At 35.1% G+C, this 24,701-nt stretch overlaps 1 protein-coding gene across 1 annotated transcript in view; it reads right to left on the reverse strand.

Moving 5' to 3' along the window:
• Nucleotides 1-12,448, reverse strand: part of LOC113519621 (uncharacterized) — a 32,140-nt gene extending 19,692 nt beyond the window's left edge. Inside the window, exon 1 of the mRNA XM_026904751.3 lies at nucleotides 12,213-12,448. Within this exon, the coding sequence (XP_026760552.2) occupies nucleotides 12,213-12,236 (24 nt within the window). The 5' untranslated portion in view covers nucleotides 12,237-12,448. The remainder of the gene's footprint in view (nucleotides 1-12,212) is intronic.
• Between the last annotated feature and the right edge of the window lie 12,253 nt (nucleotides 12,449-24,701).

Raw genomic sequence — 24,701 nt, forward strand, 5'->3', positions numbered from 1 at the left:
CGGTGGCGTCTCACAAACACGATTCTTTATTGCGGTCCATTGCAATTGTCATTGTCGATTGGTTACGAGCGAAAATAACCATTGTTAACGGTAGATGACATAATTCGCCTCGTGCCCATGTGAGAACAACGAAATCTGTAAACCCAAGAGCGCCTACCTGATAATAATGTGAGAAAAGTGTAGTATTAAGTTGAGCGAATATGCGAACAATGCGCGGCCGGCAGCTGAAGAGATTCAAACTAGATTAAATTGAGATCAAAGATAGTTCATTCATAATCTAATCACGACTGTGGCAATTTGTACATTTGTGTTGGCCGGCTCAGTGATGTTTAGCGTCCCGGGCGCCGGTGGAGCGTGGCGGGCGGCCGGGCGGCTGGGCACGGTGAGCGCCGCCCGCGGCGGACGATTAATTACATAAAGTGCGAGATGAAAAGGAAAACGGCCGGCGGCAATCAGCTGATTTCTGATTGATGCGTGCACCGACGAGCCGCGCGGACGCACCATCGCACCCCGCACGCATCCCATTCATAAACCTGTTTAGGACCGTTATTGTTACGTAAAAAATATTACCGTGTCTTCTTTATGCTTGATCACGTCATGTTTCAATTAACTGAATTTGTAAAGGTACAGCGTCATCCTCGAATAGCTCCACATGACGTTGTTTACACAAGGTAAAGGTGAATAAGTGAACAGAACAGTTTGTTTTAGTATGCGCCCGCTGTAGACGTTCCACATAGGACAATGGAATTATAATATTTATAAATATACTTATTTTTTTTTTATTAGAAATAAAGCATTACATAATTACGAGTACAGTTAGTGATAACAAAATTATCTGTAGCAAGGTTTTTTCAATGCCAAAATATCTATAAGTGGTGACGTCACAGGCTGGAGCTCGTTGGGAGGACTAAAGGAGATTAGGACCGCTGGGAGGCGGGCGGGTGTGCGGGGGCGAACCCCTCGATGTAACCACTACTATTGTATCGGTACAAATAAAGGTTTAAATAAATCGCATTACGTGTACCTTAATCTACCTTCCATTTTGTTAAGTACGTAACGTATCAATAATAAATTGATACCAATAATAAATTAGGTCCATGTAGAAAATATAAATTGAGGATAGATAAAAAGATGTGACTATCACTGGTCAATTTAGACAAAATAATTATTTAATATAGTTTAAACGGAACAGCAGAGAAACTTATTCACATACAACGCATGGAGAACTACTTGAAAAAGAAAAATCCAGACTTGCGTACTACATACAGCCATAAAATACCGGTTTACCCATAAAATCGTTACTATGTAAGTTAGTTGGTATTACTATAATTATCTTGCAAGTAACTTTATATATGCGCATTACTATATTAGATTATTAGTATTATATTAGAGTCATATACTCAGTACAGTACAGATCCCGGCATAGAATAGACCATCCCTTCCTTTCGCGTGGGTGACGTAATTTTTATTAAACTTAATGGTCGAAGGACGGGCAGCAGCGCACATCTTAAAACATCACCAAGACCTAACTGCGCTTGCCAACCCAAAGGGGAAGGCCTATGTTTAGCAGTAAACAATTGGCGGCTGATATGGTATGGTATGGTATACTCTGCACAGTAGAGGGGTATCAAGTCAGAAATGAAATGTAATCTCATAAATTTTTTCTTGAGCTTTGTAAAAATTGTAAACGTTTTAAAAAGTGCGTCTATAACTATTAAATTTAATCTTATATTTAAAATTGAAACGTACAATTTAATATTTTTGATATTTTTAAAAATCTGTCCAAGTTCTCGAATGTTAGAGTCCACCCAAGTCCTTAAATATTATATTTTAAGTTCGAGTCGAGTACGTATGCAGTTGGTAAGGGTATGGATGGTGTGACGGGTGGCGGCCAGGGGTGGAAGGCGTCTCCCGCCCGGCGGCGAAACATGTTCAAACCCACACACTCGCAACTACATTACTGTAATTATCCAATTATAGAAAGTATGACATCGCATTTCATTAATCAGGAAGACGCAAAAGGTTAACGACATTTATCAAAACATCATCAGATTTAGAAATAATCTGAATATATAATAATATTTTGTCAGACTTATATTTATTGATGTAAATATTAAATTTAAATAAATGTTCTTATCAGATTAAATACGCGGTAGATCGGTATATCATGCATACATTACATATGGCGAAAAAAAATATATGTTTTATTGAATGAAGATTAAGATCTCATAATTTAAACAGATAAAAATAAGAACTGATTTTAAATTATATATGAGTATAATTATCAGCGAAGTTGGATTAATAATAAACACTACAATGTTCTTAACAAAATGCTCTCTTGGTAATTTTAGAATAATTTTGGTTTAGTCAGCTATTTCTTTAATAATGACTAGTAACCAAATATAACGTAGACGAATAGGTAACTACGAGAAAGTTTACAGACAAAAACTTGTTAGGAATGTATAGGAATAGATAAAAGGTCAACGAACCTTTTATTACTTCTCATATTAATTCATCTAAACGAAATCTAAAGACAACGACAGATTCTCGTCATAATGGCTAGAGGTAAAATGAACTTTATGTTAACTATGTGCGAAAACAATATACCTATGCTGAACTAATAAATCACCAGATAACGAAGAAAGCGTAAAACGTACTGCTCCCTCCCAACCCCCTTTGCGGCTGATTACGGGCGCCGAGCAACGAAATAAGAATGAATTTTTAATGAACCCCACCCGGCGGGCGATACGATACCCAGCCTGCCTACCTACCTCTTCCGAATGCTACGCACTTAGAAGATTAGTCCCGAGAGCCATCCAGTTAACTCACTAACCAGCCAACTTAAATCGAATACTTTATGACACTCTTATTATTTCTATATCCACCTCGCAAACATCTAAACCGCACTGGTTCACCGAGCTAAAGAGACACCTTTTTCCCAAAGTCAGTAAACGCAGTCATAAAGCAATAAAACGGCAAGCCGACGACCCCGAAAAACAATAATGTAAATAGAGCTTTATAGTGTAAACAGAAAGAATATGAGTATTACGTTGGCGTTACGTCAGCGAGGGAGTGCGGGCGGGACGTCACGGGCACGACGTCACAACGGAAGTCCGCACTAGATATATTTATTGTAGCTTTGTAGTCGTAGCCGTGCACCGCCGCCGGGACGAGTTCAATGTCGGCCGACTATCTATCGGCCATCAATCAGCCGAGCGCGATAGACGCGGGACACCCGCTCTCGCCAGATCCACGTCCACACTTGCATTGTCATCGCATCTACAAATGTTTTAAATGTCGTCGCCTATTTTCAGAATTAGACTCTGAATTACTTTTACAAAGTATTAAAATAACTTTCGAGAATCAATACCTATTTCTATTTAAACAGATGACGCCGATAAATGTGTAACTTCACAGTTGAATTACCGACTATATAATATTACGTTTAAATCCTAATCAAATATAAATAACCTGTTCATTCAGTACGGTTTGATAAATGTTTATTCGTTGGTTATTGCACCTGCTTTGATTTGAGCTCGTGCGATGAATTGCGACGTCAAACGGAATGTTTATGGCCATTCATATATTTAGTGAGAAAGGCAAGTTATCGATATCCTTTTGTGCGTGACTACGGGTGCAGGTATCCGGAGCTCGGGAGCAAGGCCAGAATTGTTTACAAACTTCCGTCACGACAAACATTCACGAACACTTGTCACTCGGCGTTCCTCGACGGTGGACGCACGTGTCAACGCAAATAATAGCGAGCCCTCACTCCTCACACAGTTGACATTGTCCCACTTTGGTCCGACTGCCCGCCCGTCTAGACTTGAGATACAACTGTTGATAGATTGCCGCTATGGCTAGTTGCGTTCATTATTGTATTCGAATGCACTTTTTCAAACAATGTCGTCTGTACTTGTCACAATATTGTTGTCTGTCTGATAGCAATAGTTACAGACAAGCCAGGCCTTCTGAATGTTACGTTTGATTACAGTTACCATTATTTACCAATACTAAACACGGTTAACTTACATGTTCTTTAATATGTTTTAGTAACAAATCGCTTGTGAATAGTTTAAAAATTCGAAATGATTGATGAAGAGAATGCAAAGATGATTGCATTAGAGAAGACTGTATTCTTGAATTTCTAAAGCATGCACCCTCGTATAGGCTAGCCCTGCGCGGGGTGGAATTGAGGGGCGAATGCAATGGGGTGGCCAGGCCCCCGTACCTACCCCGGTGCACGGTAGGCGCGTAGTAACTGCAATAACGGAGCAGTGAAAGTGTCGCGGGGCGCTTCAACCGTCAATGGGTGAAGACGTACTCCCTTCGCCCCTCCGTCTTGCTCAAACTTGTAGTTAATAGTATGATCTTCCTTGAATTGGCCGCTTACATACCATATCAGGTAAACACTCGAGTGGAAGTTTCGCAGTTCTAAGCTACGCGATTGCAAATATAACCTTGGTTCGGAAAGGTTCAGATGAAATTCAAATAGCTTTCAATAAACAGAGGCAGATCAAGTTTAGTATGTAAAGTGCACGTGAGCGACGGTCGACAACTGCCGGCGACAAGCAAATAAACGAGCGGAACGGGTACGTCGTCATTATCTCGAGTCATGAATGAAACAGAACGTAAATTGAAATGTATCGCGTGCCATAATCCGCGCGCATTAATCTCACTCAAACGCCGATCGTTGCGTAACAGCGAGCACAACAAACGGCTCAAGTTCATTGATCCACTTAATGTCCGCGCTAAATGTGTCGTTGTTGAATGTCAAAACATTGTTACATAATTATACGCGTTTACAATTTACATAGTGTCTAGTGTTGTCCGTGTGATAGGTATGCGCACGCGCCGCGATCCGCGATTTCCCACTTCCGACCGATCCGCCTGCTACGTCACCATGTTTATTTATGAGCTTATGATTATAAAATGACGTTTACATCATTCTGATATCGTTGACCGGCTGCCGTTTAATAATAACATTCATTCATAAGTGATTAATGATTACTACCTACGAAATAGATTTGTAGCAGTATTAATAAAGCTATTATCATAATTATAAACAAGATTTTACGCTGCTCGACGCCGTAGTAAATTATTATTTACAAACATTTGTCCCCGACACATTGTTGCGGCACGGTGTTTGTTTTACGGTTCATTATAACAAATAGAGATAAAATTATAATTGAGATTTTTAGATTACACACGAAAAGTAAAGATGTAGGTGTTTATTGGAATAACTAAAAACGGTTTTATGCTATCGTTCTAGAGTTAATTCTGTTCATAGTCGCTAGATAGGTAATGAAGTTGCATATATCTTGCATTTAGTCTTCCAACCTGTCTAAACACTGTCATACAACAAATTCTAAACTCTGCTGAAAGTCGAATAATCTGGTAAAGAGGTGGCGAGTAAAAAGAATAATTTGGTAGTAATTACGTTGATTCGAGAGTACAAATCCTTTAAAGTCACAAAAAAAATATTTTATACAAGGTTTCTTTAAACGGTGAAATTACGTTTTGTACAAATAGACAACTACAAACAAAAGCTAATAAAATATAAACAGAACTTTCATAGTAATCATGATTGACCTCTTATTTTGCAGTAAAATTGACTATTTATGACTAGGTATGTAAAATATAAACAAACAGAAAACTACAAACGAATGAAATCTAATATAAAACTTTGGGGGGAAAGGGATTATTAGTAATGCGGATTATCAATCCCATTGCTAACAATATACCCTTACAGGTCGACCACCCCGTGGTCCCCCCTGGAAACCATCGTGCTGAATTCTAAGTGTATTTATCACGATGGGCTAACTGGCCTGTCTTTTCATCATCACCTATCATCCCTCACTGGTGCCCCGCCAGCGTATACCGTTAGCGCAGGCTGGATTACCATTTCATTATCATTCATAAAAAAAATACAAATCTTTTAAAATGTAGTAATATAGATATAATTATCACACCCTACCTTATGGGGGTAGCCTCTGTCCAGAAGTGGGCAATTAACTGCTAATATAATGATTATGATAATTATCATGACCAATAGTTAACATAAAGAAACCACCAAAATAGCAAATTTCAAATGAGACATACATATGTATATACTTAAGTACTGACAAAACTTTAAGATCAATTGTACCTACCTAGTTGTTAAACTTTCGCCGAACTTGACCGTCAAAACACGATATCAATAAAGCACTCATATACAATGACGTGAATTTACATAAATTATTGGCGTCGGCACGTCTCGCCGCGTTTACTCAGATCCAATGTTTACATATGCATCGCAATAAGAGTTCAACGACACCCATATTGTTTTATTGGTGACACAAATGGGTCGCGGTGCGCGAGGCCGTAGGAAATAAATATATTTAGATCCTCCGCTGGCGAGATACTTCGCAAATGCCAAAACATTATTACTGTCCGTCCTGAATTTTGTTCTCGCGCAAATGAATATACGTTGATCATTTTCAATGTTCAAATAATAGTTCTTTTACAAACACGAACTGTATTTAGATTTTCGAGTATAATGAATAGTGACATTAAATAATGAATGTATTAAAGTAATGAGAAATAAATAACATTCGTAAATATATATAAAAAAAATACATTATGTATCATAAAGTTTTATAACATTTCAAATTGATATAAATAGCAATAGATATGTCTCTGTAACTAATAACAATTCTAAAACGAAAATCTTTCTTAATTACCTGTTAATAGATATCATTAAAATTAAAACAGTATTATCGATAATGCATTATGCTAATTATTTATAATGAAGTTAAACTAATAAAAATTGTGTCAAATTACAACATATTGAATAAAGGGTCATTAAAATTTAAACGATTGTCTTACTGACATATAGATAACGACAATGAAATGAAGTTACTTCTAAATGTATATTAATTTAGCCATTATATTATACATTGTAGCCATTTTGGGTAAAACATACTTCACTTTTGTGATTATTATCGTGAAATCTTGTAAAACTCACGGGGTAGGTTTTATTGTCCATAACTAGGCAGTCTACTTATTTTACAGTTTCCAATATTAAACATGTAACAATGAACAATAATACCAACTTTACTTCTAAAATATTAAATTTCTTCACCTTACACTTCAAACACGAATACTTGATAAGAGAGACGTAAAAAAAAAAACAAAAACACACCGACGGAACTGTAATATATCTACTCAATGTCATTACAAATACGTTTATAACGAAATATAATCCGCGCGTATAAAATTTGTTACACATGATATTCGCATAGTTTTTTTTTCTAAACAGGTGTTAGCCGGCATTCATTGATTGTGGTCGGCGTGTCGATGCCCTATATTATTGTACTCTTTCAAGTTCATTGAGTCACACAATGGGCATATAATTGGTCATTAGCGTATGTCAAAACACGTCGTCCGTTCATAATAGTTTACATAATTAGGTTCGTTTGCATAAGCGATTATAATGCGTGTCTTCGCGAGTGACGTCGGCGCAGTATGGCTAATTCATTCATTTGTTTATGAGTTTACTATTACTTTTAGAGCACGTGGCCGATTGTTTACGATACGGGTGGTAATTTAACGGCGACGGAGTAATAAAGGCAGTCATTATGAGATTTGCTCGGGAAGGTGCGGACGCATCACGCTCAATGTGTTTTTTGTGCAAATATTTAAGAGTAGGTATTTCGTAATGATAAGTGTTTAAATGTATTCGTATTTATAATACTAGAATGCTACTTTTTTACTACACGAACAGACAACTAGCTAGTCATCTAACGGAAAATGCTAACGAGTCTCATGTTTTTGAAATGACAATACATTAAGTACCGTCCAAGTGTTTACTAATAACATTCGAATAGTAAAAATAAACGTACACTTATCATATCACATTAATATTATCAATCGTAAGCGAGATAGAAAAATTTAATAAGATTCTTATCGTTTAAATATTTATTGACTCAAAAAAAAACAGTCGTTTTCTTGCTACGAAACAGTCGATGACAAAACAGGCAATTAAGAAATATAAAGAGTATGGATTAATATAAACCAAAAGAAATTCCGCAACTGTATCCTCGCGGAGTCTATTTTTGTTTTTCCTTCCAAAATATTTGATTTTGTTTAGTAACATATGCCTAAATTTTATCAAGCACTTCTATGAAAATTAAAAGGATGCTCTGTCCCAGAATTAGTTAAGAAATAGTATACTTTTTTACGCAACTTTTCTAAGTTGAACAACAACAAGCTGAAGATTCACTTGATGGAAAATGGTAACCGTCGCCTATAGACATGAGCAGACCCATGGACATAACAGAGTATGCTGTTTCGCCCATGGTACCCCCCCATGCGTTGCCATTCCTAAGGACTCAAGAATATACGAGTACTTAGGCCATTGGATAAAAAAGAAACACAGAAAATAAAACATACCTGATTTAGCAATTAATAGCTATAAAGTTTTTTTTTTTTTGTAAATAATTTAACATTTGCTTGACAAGTTACTTTGGTAGTTAAAAGTGCTAAGTCATAGTGAGACAGCTATTTCTCGACATCTGGGCGAACACTCTATTCATTAATTTTTGTTAACAAATAAATTCTATTCCATTGTTTATTAGTATTACCCGAAATCTTATCTAAATATGTATTATCAGATGTTTATCCATTTATAATAATTGATAACTTGTTATAACGTTATAAATGTGAAAGTTTGTAGTGATGTTTGTCACACTGAATTACGCTTAATCGGCTGAACGGATTTATATTAAATTTGTTACAAGTACAGGCGAACCTTATTATAATGTGTATTTCAAAAATAATAATAATAGTTTGTATAATTAATAATGTAACTGTAAACTATGAGTATATACCTGAAAATAAAGAGATTTATTTATTATTATTTATAGATATTTTATAACCTAATTTTATAGAGACAATGCCACGGATTTCAACTATTAAATAATGATTTCTATTTTTCGAAAACATATTATTAGGCCAATGTGTAACCTATTTGAAATTCTTATTGCCTTACTTTTATAAATGAATATAAATACAAATCAATCGGCCTTCAATTTGGCACACACTTGGCACTTGACGTGAAGAAGGACATAGACTAATTTTTATCTTGGTCACGTGCGAACGAAGTCGCGGGCACCACTAGTTTATTACTATGTTCAGCGTAAAATAATACCTACAATAATTTAGTAAATACGATTAAGAAAATATTAATAAATAATAAAGATAGGATTACTAAGAATACTATTAAATCATCTAATACGTAAATGAGTAGCGATAGGTAAAAAAATGTGTCTTGGAACAATAGTACACCTAATAATATACAAAGGTAAATATGTCTTATTGCTACTAACATAAAGATCAATAACGTAAAAACACTCTACCATTATGAGTTCATCGCACTATCGAATTTCTGGTTACAAACCGACACTTAAGGATTGCTAATTATGTTTATTATTATTGTAAATTACGATACGTTATCGTGTAATATTACATAATGACCGGAAACACACATCACCGGAACTAGTTATAGTACAATACGTGTTCACACGTCATAATTCTGTCAATATTGTTTTGATTCTCGATCAGCTGGGCTCGCCGCGGCGCCTATACCTACTCGTGTAAGGGTATGTGCATAGTTTGGGTGCACGTGACTGCAACAAGTCGCATTCCTCAATGCACCCTACGACACCCCACGCCCTGTATCTCACTCACTCCAACTAGAGTTTTTTTTTATTTTGTTCTCGTCACGTTATATGTAAGTTTCTAAGCGCAATTATTAATTAGTTATAACAAATGCAAATCAAAAATAACCCTTTACGAAGATAATTGTAACTCGAACATATACAGCCATTTGGACATGTTCGTGTTATAAACAAAAGGATAGCAATCTTAATTTTTCAATTTAAGATGTGTTTGATACAGTTATAATGTTATTTTATAATTTTCAAATATTTTTTATAGTTCAGAAATAATCCTATTTTAAGTGCAATATGAAAAGACTAGATAAAATAATAAAAGGATTTCAAGATATGACTTTCGTTGAAGTCTTTTTACTGTCGTAGCACGGTCGTAGAGGTCTAATGAGGGTCAAAAATTGCACGGAATAAAATCGTCTAGATATGTCAATTTATTTATCAAAATTATTTTTTGAACATCGACAATTTCTTAGGGTTGGCTTTATTTTAGCCTAAAATAACTAAATAAAAGTATTTCTTCCAGTCTTCAGATAATTTTAGTCGTGGTAAGTAAATATTATAGTCATTTAATAAGTTATAATTCACCTTCTTTTTAATTAGTAAATACTGTAGTGTTTGACTGGAAATCTAGATGGCGCTGTGTGTTCCAAATATTACAAGTTAAGTAGTTTTTATACCAGTAAAATACATACACATTATTAGTAATTACCTAATGTATAAATATTTTCAAAACCTATTTTCAATAATGAAACGTTTGAGTTTGCTAAGCAAAGGAAAGCTAGAGTATAGTTTAATTTTGTTATAATTGCCCAATACTTAGTATTTACTTTGTTAAAATATATTAATCCCAAGGGAAATTATTTTAAAGTATTCAGAAAAATAGGAATTAACAAAACTATACTGTTTTGTTAATTCCTATTTTTCTGAATGCTGCAGTTTTTATTAGTAGTTGGCACTTGGTTTCAACAGATGTATTCAGTATACACCCTTCTATTGTGCTTAACTAACCACAAATATTGATAGTGTGATTAACCAAGTACCACTTAAGCAAGAATCTAATCAAATGTTAGAAATTACACAGTTGATAGAGTATAAAGGTCTCAGCTAGGACAAAAAGACGAGCAGTGGAGTGGAGTAGCCATTGGCGATCCAAATCGAGAAGTAAATCTCAATAAGAGCCGAGGAGGCGGTGCTGGGCGGGGCACCCTAACAGTTACCATAGCAACGCACCCCTCGCCAGCTCCCAACAACTCTCATACATGTTCTCCAAATACCGTCACATCTTCTTACATTTATCGAATAGAACCATTCGATATTAGAAGAATTGGAAACAATGCCGAAATATAAATAAGAGACCGTAATGCCGTATAGAAAGTAAAGTGTGTTCAGTGCGCGCGGCACTAGCGAGCCAAGTCGGCGATAATTAATGTGGAGTCGAGCGAACGGGCGCCGCTCCGGCAGCCTCGCGCCGCACCGACAAAAAACCCGCTCCGACACAAAAACACCCGTCGCTAGAGCGAGACAGCCGCACGGGTGCGAGTGGGACGGAACGGTGCATGTATTTCTGTGAGGAGTTCTCGCTTGCCTCGAGCGTCGCACAGTTATCGAGATTCCGAATATCGCGCTTTGATTTAAAACCAGCCGAATGCGCCCTTCTATCTATCACATGGTATTTGACAGGTCGGCGGAAACGCACCGAGCTGTCAGATCCGAAAAAAGGCGCGCATCTTGAAACGCAAAACAACAAATGAAAAACAACACAAAGTATTACAAAATCAATTAGTAAAAGGATAATAGAGTAATTGGTATTGCCAATGGTTTTTAAAAGCTAGACAATATCATTTTGGTACTGAATTTGGCAAATAAATATGGTGAAATAATTGACTAATGAATATTTTGAACAAGTCTATGATATTCACGAATTATTCTACAAGCCACATACATGTATCTAAGCGATGTTGGAATAAGTTTCTTGTAAATTTTCTTTAAAACAAAATATCAACTCATTACATAAATAATATTACGCTCTTATAACAATTTAAAGAACTTCTATGGTATTGTCGTTTTTTACATTTGATACTGTATCTACAATATCCTGTCTCAATTCAAGAACTACAGGTTACTTTAGCTACTAATTATATCGGTATTATATTGGTAAATATCAGATACGTCTTTTAACATTTGACTATCTGTTAGCAATCGACCTTCTTTGTTGTCTCAATTCTTCTTTCAAAGTCTCAATTTTAGTTCTTGGAAAACTACCGACACAAAATGTACAAAGTTATGAAACAAGTTATTCTTTTTAAAAATAACGATATTTACAATTTAATCTATTTATAAGTAATATAGTTAAATTTCGAGTTCCAAAACTATAAATTATTTGCCAAGTACAAATTTTTCTAAGTGTGAAAGATTGAACACGAAGTTGACTTAATTTTTTTATTGAAACTAGAATATATTTAACATACGGTATAAAACACAACAAGATGATACACTTACCTGGATATCACTCCACATTTTCATGGGGATACACCATAGTTCCGATACGAAAACATCACACGATCACGATAACAACTGTCAAAAGTGTCACAGCGGCGTCACAGTAACGTACACGTCGATCGGAGGCCGGTCGTAGACTAAAGCGAATGGCGCGGCTCGCTCGGCAGCAGCGCGGCTGGCGCGTGGTACTTACGCCCTTTGGCCTCTACCACACCTCACTCGACTGTGCTCGGCCTCGTTCGGCAACGCTCGGCCCGGCCGCAGCGCCCACCTGCGACTCGCTTCCACGAACAACAAAACCGAAGCGAGTCGACTCCACTGAGCGCCCAGCACAATGCCTTCTATCTACCCGTTGCCTTGTGGAAATACCCGTGTTTCAGCTCACCAGTAAATTTGCCTTCTCAGTGTTATGACAGTTTCAACTTATTTAAACATAATTTCTAAAGGATTAAATACTTTCTTTGTTACATGTATTGTCCCGGGCAAAGCAACAATTACCAATAGATATTTCGAAATATTTATGAATAATATTCTTTGAACTACAGCTACAACAAAAAATCATGAACTGCTTCATTGCTATTTTTGATATTTTTGAATAACATTAAATGTTGCCATTGTTAAATAAAAATACTTAAAACCAAACAATGAGTTTCTCTACAAAATCGTACGTAATCTTATCAGAAGCACACTTCCAGTTATAGGTAACACACTATACGATATCTTATTCTAACGAATGATAACAAGAACATTGATTGAAACCTGAATCCTAACGTTCGCATAGAACAGCTTAAGTTTTCAGTTCACTGATAACAGAAAGTGACAAATAAAAAAGCTGAGCTGAACAAAGTTTTGAGTGCGGAGCGCTACGGACGACGTAGCAGGAAGTTCGTAGCAGTAAAACTTCGTAGCGCTCTCGTAGCGTGAAAGTTTTGATTTCAACGATTTGCGTTGCGGCAAAGAGAGGACCGCGAGGCCACACTAGCTCCGCGACCCTGCGCCCCGCACCACCTACATCTACCCACCGCGCGGCCCACGCTCTCAACGCTGCTTCGCGCACCATCGCGCTGCTGCACGTAAGCATTTCAATCACATCGGTGTTGACTCACCGATGTACATCGTATAAAACGGTCAATCACATATACACGCCATTAGATTTATCCGTTCGTTTATCTCTCACGAGAGTGCGCCACTTGGCTGTCGAGCGACTACGCCCTTACCGTGTTTAGGTGCGTTTTGCAAATCATCTCTTTACAAAAGAATCGTCGTTCGGACGCTTTCCATTCCATGTGCAGTTAACAGAAGACAGGCCAGCCAGTGTCGTATCGCAGCAATGGGGCGTGTGCCGATCGATATCGTGGCTGGTCGTTATGCCGCGTCGGAAAATTCATTCGGCGGTAATTTTAAACTGTCGCCAGCCTTATTATAATAGTGCTGTGCAATGGTAGACTTTAGAAGTGAATTGTGGATTTAAAGTACAATTAAAAGCGAACAGCAGTTACACTTTTTTCTCATTGGCTAATATCAGAATGCTTATCGCCATGACTGAGCTGAATTCGATTTGTGCAATGGGCGATTGTGCGCTGAAGTAAAATAAAAACTGCATGACTTCACCCTTCTAGTCTGATGAGCCTTCTTCGAAACAAAGAATAAACCAGTAATACAGCTTGTATTTCACTAACTATTATTATTATTAGTAGAATATTAAGTTTGTGAAGATATTTACTTGTTGACTGAGTTCCTAACTCAGTCAACAACATAAACAACCGAAAAATTTTCAATATTTAATTATAATAAATATTCAAGCGATAATAAATTTACAATATGGTATGGTATGGAAAATGTTTAAACTCATCTATTATAATATCCACCATTAGCTGTCCACTAATAAACAAAGGCTTTCCCCATAAGGGGGGTTGTGCCAATAATTGTCACACTTGGCGAGTGGGTTGGCAACCGCAGTTCAGATTTGTTCATGTTTTACGAGGAATGCTACTCTGCCTATCCTTCTACTGTTTAGTTCCAGAGGAAAGGAAGGAGTGGTCCATTCTATGCCGAGACCACATGTTCGAGCTCATAGAAACACATTATTTACAATGCTGATAACCAAACCGATGGTTTATCTGGTAGGAAATGACCACAGTAGTTTTGGGGGAAAGGGATTGTTAGTAATGGGGTTTAATACCTCCATTGCTAGCAATGTACCCTATCAGGTCGACCTCCACGCGGTTCCCCCTGGAAACCATCGTAGTTAATTCTCGTAAAATTCTTCACAATGGGCTAACTGACCTGCTCTCATCCTCACTTGTCATCTTCTTACAAGCTAAACAACCAAAACCAAAACATTATTGGTACTGCATATGTACGGCATTACTTGATTAATACCCAGTCCTCAGTAATTTGAATGCAGCGTCCTACCTTTCAAGCTGCTTACCAAACTGAAGGTAAGGCAAAAAGCTGAAGGTATGGCACCGGTAAAACATAAGGACGTATGAGTATTGCCTACTTACCTCTTTTAGTGTGGGGAGGAAAGGATTGTTAGTAATACGGACTACCAGTCTCATTGCTAGCAATATACCCTGTCAGGTCGACCTCCACGTGGTCTCCCCTGGAAACCATCGAGCTAAATTCCTGGTGTATCTGTAACGATGAACTAACTGACTTGCCTTTTAAGAGTTTTATTACCATCTTCCACTGTCATCAGCTGTTAACGTCCCCTATAAAGGGAGAGTTGCCTTATAAAGAGGGGTTTTACCTATAGTTGCCACGCTTTGCAGGCGATTTGTAACCCTATTTAGCCTTGGTGATGTTTTAAGGGGGACGCTGCTACCTATCTCTCGATTATTAAGTTCCCTCAGTCACCTCTTGCGATACCCACGGGACAGGAAGGGGTGGTCCATTCTATGCCGGGTACACGGCACTGTCAAAGATATAGAATCTTATAATCGCAGTTCTTTGTACGTGCTTATTTAAAAAAAATCTTAAAATGACATTTTTGAAATTTGTTATTTAAAAATATAACGGTTGCTTATTGTGAAGGTATTCTTAGACGCTTTAATGGCTTTATCAATTATCATGAAATTTAGCACTAACATAGCATTTTTTTTAATGGATAATAATGGAATGGAAACCCCGCCTGCACTATCGGTATACACTGACGGGGCAGCAGTAAGAGATGATAGGTGGATAATGAAAAAGCAGGTCAGTTAGCCCATCGTGATGAATACATCTGAAATTCAGCACGATGGTTTCCAGGGGGAACCGCGTGGAGGTCGACCTAATAGGGTATATTGCTAACAATGGCACTAGTAGCCCGCATTACTAACATTCTCTTTCCCCCCCGGACATAGCATTTGAGGTAGAAAAGGATATAGGCTACTTTTTATCTCGGTCAATCAAAATATTCCAGTCATACGAACTAAGTTGCGGGTATAGACTAATATGTGTATAAATAGATAAATATTTGTAGATAATATGCACAGATATCAAAGCAACCTTAATTACAACCGCGTAGAGTTGTTTATCTCAAACAGACACGTCGGACTAACTGCGCCATATCGGTTCGATTCACATAGCAAAAACGTCTCTATAACATTCACAATACGTTACAATATTGAATGAAATATATTTATAGTATGCTTGAGCATAGACTTGCTTTTACTGAATCGGACTAATTGTGAGATTCTACGGATGCTGACATAACCAGGTCCAATGTTGCCAATATTAATAAATATGTATTAAATGTTGCCTTTTAAAACTACATCAGAATTTCTTCACTCTCCAGCTAAATTCTCATTCTAGTTATTATCTTCCCAATGTCTTCAAACTCATGTCATTTTAAGCAATTTAAAAGAACCTTTCTTTTTCTCTTAACTCGTATGTATTTTTTACTATATTTTGGAATGATAAACAAGTGGACAGATCACCTAATGGAAAATGTTAACCTTCGCCTATAAACATGAATATGGGAGTTAAAAAGATCACGAATTATAATATAGTTTACCCGTCTTTTACCTAACCCGCTGAGTTTAATAGGACTCTCGTGCTGAGAACGCAATATTAACAAAGCGGTATATTTACATCGGCGGGTTATACGAAGCAAATCGTATTATGATTCACATACAGTGCGGATTTTAAACTCCCCAGCGGTATGGACGTCACAAAATACATTGTAATGCTATTGGTAACTTCAGAGGTTACCATACCTGAGGACTAAGGTATTTTTTTGCCGTACTCAGTTACTTTTTAATGGGATGAAAATAGAGTGATTTCTCCACCTGCACTATCGGTATACATTGGCGAGGTACCAGAGACTGATGATAGATAAGAATGAAGGCAGGTCAGTCAGCCCTTTGTGATAAATTATCCTAGAATAAACCACAATGGTTTCCAGGGGGAATCGTGTGAAGGTCAACTTGAGTATATAACTAGTAATGGAATCACGCGATTCCATTACTAACAATCCCCTCCCCCACTGTAGTTATGTTACACGAACACGTCGTCAATTCTATACCGTTTTTGATAATGCTTTTATCAATTTATGGGGGTATACTTTCGTGTTGGTCCCATTAGTATGTGCAAAAAGCAGCCAGCTTTCTCCTATTTTTCATTTTAGCCGGTTACTGTCCACTGCTGAACACAAGCCTTTCCCATAAGGGAAGTTTTGCCAGTAGCTGACATACTTGGCAGGCGAGTTGGTAACCGCAATTAGGCTTTTAGAGATGTTTTAAGAAGGATGCTGCTGCCCATTACTTTACCATTAAGTTCCTTAAGTCGCCTTTTACAATACTCACGGGAAAGAAAGGAGTGACCTATTCTATGCCGGGACCACACGCCCAATCTTTCTAGCATACTGATACCTAAATAAAAAATTGAATTGTAAATAAATAAATTCAAATTTTAATTTTACTACAACTGATTCTACCCTTTTTCATTGAGCATAAAAAAATTGTTTATCACGAAAAATAATCTACTTGTAAAGATAAAAAAAACTGTTGATTTCAATGCAAAATCTGCTCATACAAACGTGATTCTTTCCTTCAAGAAATTCAAGTATTTTTAATCCAATGTATCTACGAAATATCTCGTTGTTAATCGGTATATATGGGTTTATGATTGAATTTTTTTTGCTAAGTATTTAGTTTGTTATTTGTTAATTACGTCATTGCAGGCTACAGTGGGAGTGGTCTTTACATTACTTCAGTGACATTGCAATGTTACCTCGAGTTCAATAAACCTAATGACGTTACAGACCGACTTGACTTTGGCATAAGAATAGGAGTTTCTTTTTATTTTAGTTTCAGTCCATCTAGTTAAAATTTTACTTTTAAATACGTTTTTCAAATCTCACTTGTACAAATACAAAAGTGTTGTATGTGACAAAACATTTTGTAGTACTCCCAGTACATCACAGATTAGTAGTATTTATTATTAAAATTTACATCAAAATACTAAATTAGTTAACTTTTTTTTTATTAAATTTATATTATCTTTGTTTTTTATTTGTCTGAAAGAGATTGCTTAGCAATAAGAACGCCTTTTGTACTGCATTTTCCTTATTGAAAATCCTTCTACAATTCCTGTAATATCGGTGCAATAAAGTGTTACATAAATAAATATTTTATTCGATAAATGTTTTTCGAGAATTTACTAATTATATACCGTGATTTTATTACCATATATTTATATAAAAATTTTCCTATATTTTGATTTAGTATGTTCTTTTTGTAACAAATAATAAATGAGATAATTAATTCAAAACTAAATAGATTGCAAACATCAAAATATTCATAAATATTGTGATAAGATTTAATATACAAATATATAATATGGTAAATTAGCATTAGTGAAACAATAATGGTATAATTTTAGACAATATGTTTGTAATATCATACACAAAGAATACAAAGAATGTTTGTCTGATTGACTGACAAGAACGCGCACACCAAAACCGCTGGACGGATTTAACGGAAATTTATCTAGAAAACGTTATGACGGACGCAAGCGCAATTTAAATAAAGATTTCTATAAGAGATTCGATAGGAATATACATTTTTCATCAATCGCTAAAAAGAATGAAATCAAATTAAGCCAAAAATGTAGCTGAATGTATTAGTTCTTTTATGGGTTTACACTATTTTATGTTGACCACGAAGTACCAGTTAGAGATGGTAGATTAGGATGATGCCAAGTTGGGTCAACGAACTTAGCATTAGAGTGAATTCACCAGAAATCAACAACAGTGTCCCTTGAAGAACACCACGTAAAGATCGACAGGGTATATTACTGGTAAAAGTCCCTATTACTTACTAACAATGGTGTGGTCCCGGCATAGAATGGGCCGCACATTTCTTTCTCGTGGATGCCATAAGAAGCGACTAAAGGAACTTAATGGTCTAGGCATGGGCAGCAACAAAATAAAAAAAATCGCTTAATCAAAAGCGACTAAGAGAACTTAATAGTCAATGGATGGACAACAGCGGCCCTTTTAAAATATCACCATATCCTAACTGCACTTTCTAACTTGCCTACCAAGTGTAGCGATTACCGACGAAACTCCTTATGCGGAAGGCTTATATTCAGCACTGGACAATTAAAGTGGTCAGTAACAATTTCTTGTAAATAAATAAAATATATAAATAGTGGTGGGAATTAATATCCAAGAAAAAGAAAAAAAGTGGAATAAATACAGTCGAAATAAAAACACAACTAGTATCAGAGTTGTAAGGCTAGCAGACCGCGTTCATAATCAAAATACAGTGCGAGACCGAGTTGTTTGAAAGTGTCAATAAAAATGAGAAAGGGCATGCAAGTCATGCGACGTCGGATCGAGTATGTAGAAAAATGTCAAATAAAAAGACAACGAAACATATGTAGGTACAATGCAGAAGTGGAAGGGTACCGAGGGATAACGTAGGCACCCTGGGAGTGGAGTTGAGAGTCTCCGAAAGTGTCATATAGGTAAATTCGTTCTTTCTGCTTACTTAACCTGTAAAGAACCTGAAGTATAGATAAAAAAAGAAGATTAATTTAACACAAGAAAGTCTGGAGACAAAAATACACAATGCGAAACTACTGAATGGATCGGAACGAAATTAGAAACAAAACTTTTGTAACAAATCTACTCAGACCAATCCGAAATCTAAAAACTTGCCTCTCTATTAGGTGTTAAGGTTCTTACTAATATTATAAATGTTAAAGTAAGTTCGTCTGTTTGTTTGTTATAATGTCTTAAAGGCTCGACCAGTCACTGTGAAGTCTGGTATACACGTAATGTATGAGATGGAGAAAGATATTGGCTACTTTTTGTTCCAATTATTATACATATATTAAACAGTGTTATTAACCAGAGGTAAACTTTGTACAAGAGTTATTTGTTTAGGTATCTCTGTCCCATTCGTGTTTTTACCGCGAAGCAGTCGTGTTTGAATTGCGGTATTTCGGTGTGAAGAGTGGGATAAAGCAGTAAATTTACAAGTACAAAGGCATAACACCTTAGTCCTCAGAATTGGCAACGCATGGGGGTATCATGGGTGAAACAGTATACTCTATTATGTCCAGGATACTGTTAAAGTCTATAGGTGACGGTTACCACTTTCCATCAGGAGGGTCGTCAGCTTGTTTGCCATTCTAAGTTGCATAAGAGAAACAAATCCAGGTTACGCGGACAAAGTTGCGGGTAAAAGCTAGTATTTCATAAAAAAAAATATTTATGTAAAGCTAATCGACAATGCATACTCGACTAGTATCAAAGTACGCTGTTTTAACGCAAGGTGCACGAAATGGGACACGAGCATGTGCCATGTTCCACACATATGTAGGCACACTGCGATGCGCTAGCGCCGGTACCACATTTCGCTGCGCTGCAGTTTACAAATACTCGTCGAATCATGATACGAGCTGACTGTACTCGGTGTCAGCTTACGACGTCTACATATTTGAAAATTGAGAGTGCAGGACAGGCGCTTTAATATTGCCTATCTTTATAATCCAAATGACACTTGTATATTTAGGTCTGTATAATAATAGAGACTTCAATTATGACACTGATTAACGACAAGGTGGCTTTCAAGTCTAATGTGCCTAACATTTGATTGAAATTGATTGATTTGATTGAGAGCCCAAAGTTTTGTATATATAAGTAGATTTTGCTTCGCAATAAGCAGGATTTTGCTCCACAAAATAAAAAAAAAACAGTGACTTCAAACACAATTGTAACAAAATTAATATAGTACTATTGCGGGAATAAACTGTATCGATAGAAAAAAAAAATATTTATTTAAGTAATCTAAATCAAAGCAAAACTGAAAAATACAAACGAATTGAGACCTTGTTTCTTTTCTAGAAAGTTAAAAATTTTGCATTTTTTACCCTTCTTTCAATAAAAACTGTGTAATGTTTTTCGAATCTTTGCATGTCCAAATCTTTGGAGCAACGTACTTTTGGCCTTAACAAATAAATATATTTGGGGTATCGTTAGATTCGTCTAATTGTGAGAATTCTATAGATAGAACTTTTATCCTCAGCAACTAATTAACTGAATTTTAATTTACCCTCATTAATGCTTATTTATAAATGAAACAGTGAATCAACCTGTTGCATTTTTACAGTTAACCTACCGAATCTGTTTGAATGATGAATTGAATTTGAAATCCAAACACTGATTGTAATAAATGTAATGTCATGACTAATTGACAATATATACTGCGCAGTGTTACATAGTAACATTCGCAACATTTCTTTAGATAAACGAAACTTAAATTCGATTCTCGGTCGTCAATTTAGAAGATAATTATACGAGTAAACTTTAGTGAATTTTCTAGGTTTTATTCCTGTAAATATTTGTACATGTCTACATAATTACAGATATTCAGATGATGATTTTTTATGTAAATTCGAATTTTCGATTGACTGGCTACAATGCAATTTTTAATAAAAGATATATTAATACTCAGCAGAAGTGCTCAGCTCAGCACAAGAGCATCGTAATTTTTTTATGCAACTTAGAATGGCAAATAATCTGACGGTTCACCTAATACAAAGTGGTCACCATCGAATATGAATAGTACCATACTGTAAATACTGAAATACAAGTCTTATATGAAGTATAAAAAAAATTATTGACTTTATATATGGATATATAGAACATACAATAATAAAATGGAAACCACGAATAGTAAAATATGCAAAGAAGAAGTAATAGCCCTTTAGAATGTACAGATAGTGACTAAAAAACTTGAACATGTTCGAATCTAGAAGCGCTTTGGAGGAGATCTATATCCTGTAGAAGAATTAAATATTTAGGTGGTTTTTATCATACAAGCCATAATTTTATTTATTTATTGCATCAATTACAAAAATAAGAAATATAATAAGTTATTTAAGGTGAAGTGATAGAAAAAGCGGTTTTTATTTATTTATTTTACATATAGTGTGAATATTGTACTTCAAATATACGAAAATAGTACCTTTCGCCTATAAAGATGAACATCATCATGGTAGAATATCTTGTGAAACCCATGATACCTACTAAGCTTTGCTATTCCAGAGTACTATACAGAGTGCCTTCGTGCCCTATAATTTCATTGCAATATTCCTCCATTCAAACCGAAACAGCCATGCATGCATCAGCTAAACATAGCTGCGTCACAGAAACACGAGTGGAATGGAGGAGGATTTCTGTAAAAAGTAAAAGTCTCGTAAATTCATGGAAAATAAAGAGAAGGTTTTCTTATATACCTTCACCATACGAAAGCAAAAAACAACTGAGATATTCAAGCTAAATTTATATTTTACAGCTATCTCTTGTGTCCATAACAACTGTATTAAGGAAAATAACGTAGAATTAGCAATGGAGTTACACGGAGTGAGACAGGAAAATGAAATTAATGAGTTAGGTACTTATAGTAATTTACATTTTTTTTTACTTACTTTACTACTAGATATAAATTTATTTAAAGAAATTTAATAAATAAATATCTCTTATTTCCCTTATCCTTTAATGCTTTTAATGCCACGTGTTTAATAGAAAGCTTAATAAAATACAAGTATATAATTAAAAATATATAGAATAAAAGTTAACGATATTAAATTAAAACAAATTGCTAGCGACTCGCGATATTAAAAAATAAAAAAAATCAATTGTTCCTAAACAAATTCACATATACGAGTATACATATTATAAATTCATAACCATTTCTTGTCTATAGATTAGATCTAAATAAATCTAGATTTTGTAACACTATACTTAAATTATAATTTATACATTTATCTAATTCTTATATCATATAAAAGTTTAAAAACTTTTGTATAAAATATAAAGCATCGAAATTCATTATCAAAAATATTAATTTATGTTTAGGACATGTAAATTTTGCTCTGCAAAAATATAACATTTTCAGTCTCGACAAAATATTAATATTGCGATTAGTAATCGCAATATTATTATTTAAAAATAAAAAAATGATAGGTTTCAAAAGTTTTTAACGTTAGTTTTAAAATATTTAAATTTGGAAAGCCAAATCGCGTGTGATTTTGCTTCGCAAAGGAAAATAACGACTTATAACCTGTTTTTTTTTTCTTTCAAACATGAATCTACCATAAAGCCTATGCAAACAAACAGAAAACGGCATCACACATGGTCACATTAATACGGTACCAACATGATAGTAAATTTTATGGATAACATAAAATTTTTACATAGAATTTATAAAAAAAGTCATCAAAACCACTTCGAAATTAGCGAAGAAATCACGTATTTTTGTGTATATATATATATATATATATATATATATATATATATATATACACACAAAAATACGGGTAAATTGAGAATCTCATCGCTTTAAGAGTGGTGCTTTTCATGGTAAACAGTTATTTATATTTGCTATAATAGTTATGTGTCCTGTAGATGATATTGTGTGGTGAAAACCCGCGATGATATCATCACTACAAATATACTGGCTATCTACTTTACAGTCCATTGCTGATTAAGTAAACTGACTGAGTAACTGCTGTGTAATCGACAGCGCAATGTACAACGAAATATAGACTCCATTTGTGATAAATATTGTAGAATTCGCAAACTTAAATAGAAATAGACGCAAGGAATTTGATAAATGAAAGTATCACTATTAAGTTACTCTATGTGATGTTAGAAAAGTTATTTAACTTTATCAATAAATAGAATATTCAGGCGGTGTCGAAAAAGTACTTTTGAGCCTGATTAGAGGCAAAAATTAGCACAATAAGTGCTTGAGATATCTCTATAAATTTATAATAAAAATACAGATCTAAAGGTATATTTCTTTATAAAACCATTTTATAATTTAAATTAGACCCTGTCTCCTAAATTAGTATTAACTGTATTTTAATAGCCAGTGTCAGTAGCCAGTAGTCATAGATAATAAATACATATAACACTCTACTTGCCCGTGTCTTTTCAGTAATCATAGTAAAAAAGTATTTTACTAATATATATATATATATATATATATATATATATAATATAGGATTATTAAGTCACACAGAATCGAACTCGTTACCTCCATGAGCACTTTCCAACTGAACAAATAATTTGCAACATAAAGCTATCCTATGCATAATAATAATATCTGTATACGTAAATATTATAGATATTCCTTTTTTTGCGAAAAAAAAGCACGAAATCATCGACAACGCATTAAACTTTGCTGTTAATTCCGACAATTTGTTTAATATTAAAAAAAAAATCTATCAGTTCCAATATACATAACCCACTTTATCGTAACCCATTTTGCATCGCTGAGCTATATTTCTCGCTAACTGCTGAAGAAATTCTTAGAACTTCTAACAATTAGACCTATGCATGTGAGAAACTGAACTATACTTACACAATTGATAATTTAATTGGTTCTTAGAGTATATCGGTAGGCTTTAATACCTTGTGCAGCCACGAAATTTGCTTAAATTATTGCAAATTGACAAAAATATTTCCATTGATCCTAACAATACTGTACCATCTCAAAATAATGTTAAAATACGTTAGATGAACTATTCTCTCACTCTATCAACTTACCTTATAATTTCATAAATTAGCTAATTCTTTCTGCATTCCATTTACACAATCAAAATTTTTACCTTCATATAATTCTTTTATTATTATTTTTTTATACCACTGAAATGGTAAACAAGCATACGGCCCACCTGATTGTAAGTGGTTACCGTAGCCTATGAACACCTGCAATACTAGAGGTATTACGCGCGCATTTGCCAACCCTGAAGAAACCTCTTTACCCCCTTTTGAAGAACCCTATGCTGTAATCTCTTGGGAAAACCTCGAAAATTTATATAGTAAATAAAACTTTTTAAGATAGAATCCAAAGAGTTTGGGTATCGTTAATTCCAAGTCGTGACTGAGGCCAATTTCAGGTAATCTATTCTCTCATATTTCCCCATTTGTAAAATCTTCTAATCACAAAATGATATTTATCGTAACAATTATTATTATATTTA

Source organism: Galleria mellonella, unplaced genomic scaffold, assembly GCF_026898425.1.
Source record: "Galleria mellonella isolate WM207_F2 unplaced genomic scaffold, CSIRO_AGI_GalMel_v1 utg65, whole genome shotgun sequence".
NCBI classification, from domain to species: Eukaryota; Metazoa; Arthropoda; class Insecta; order Lepidoptera; family Pyralidae; genus Galleria; species Galleria mellonella.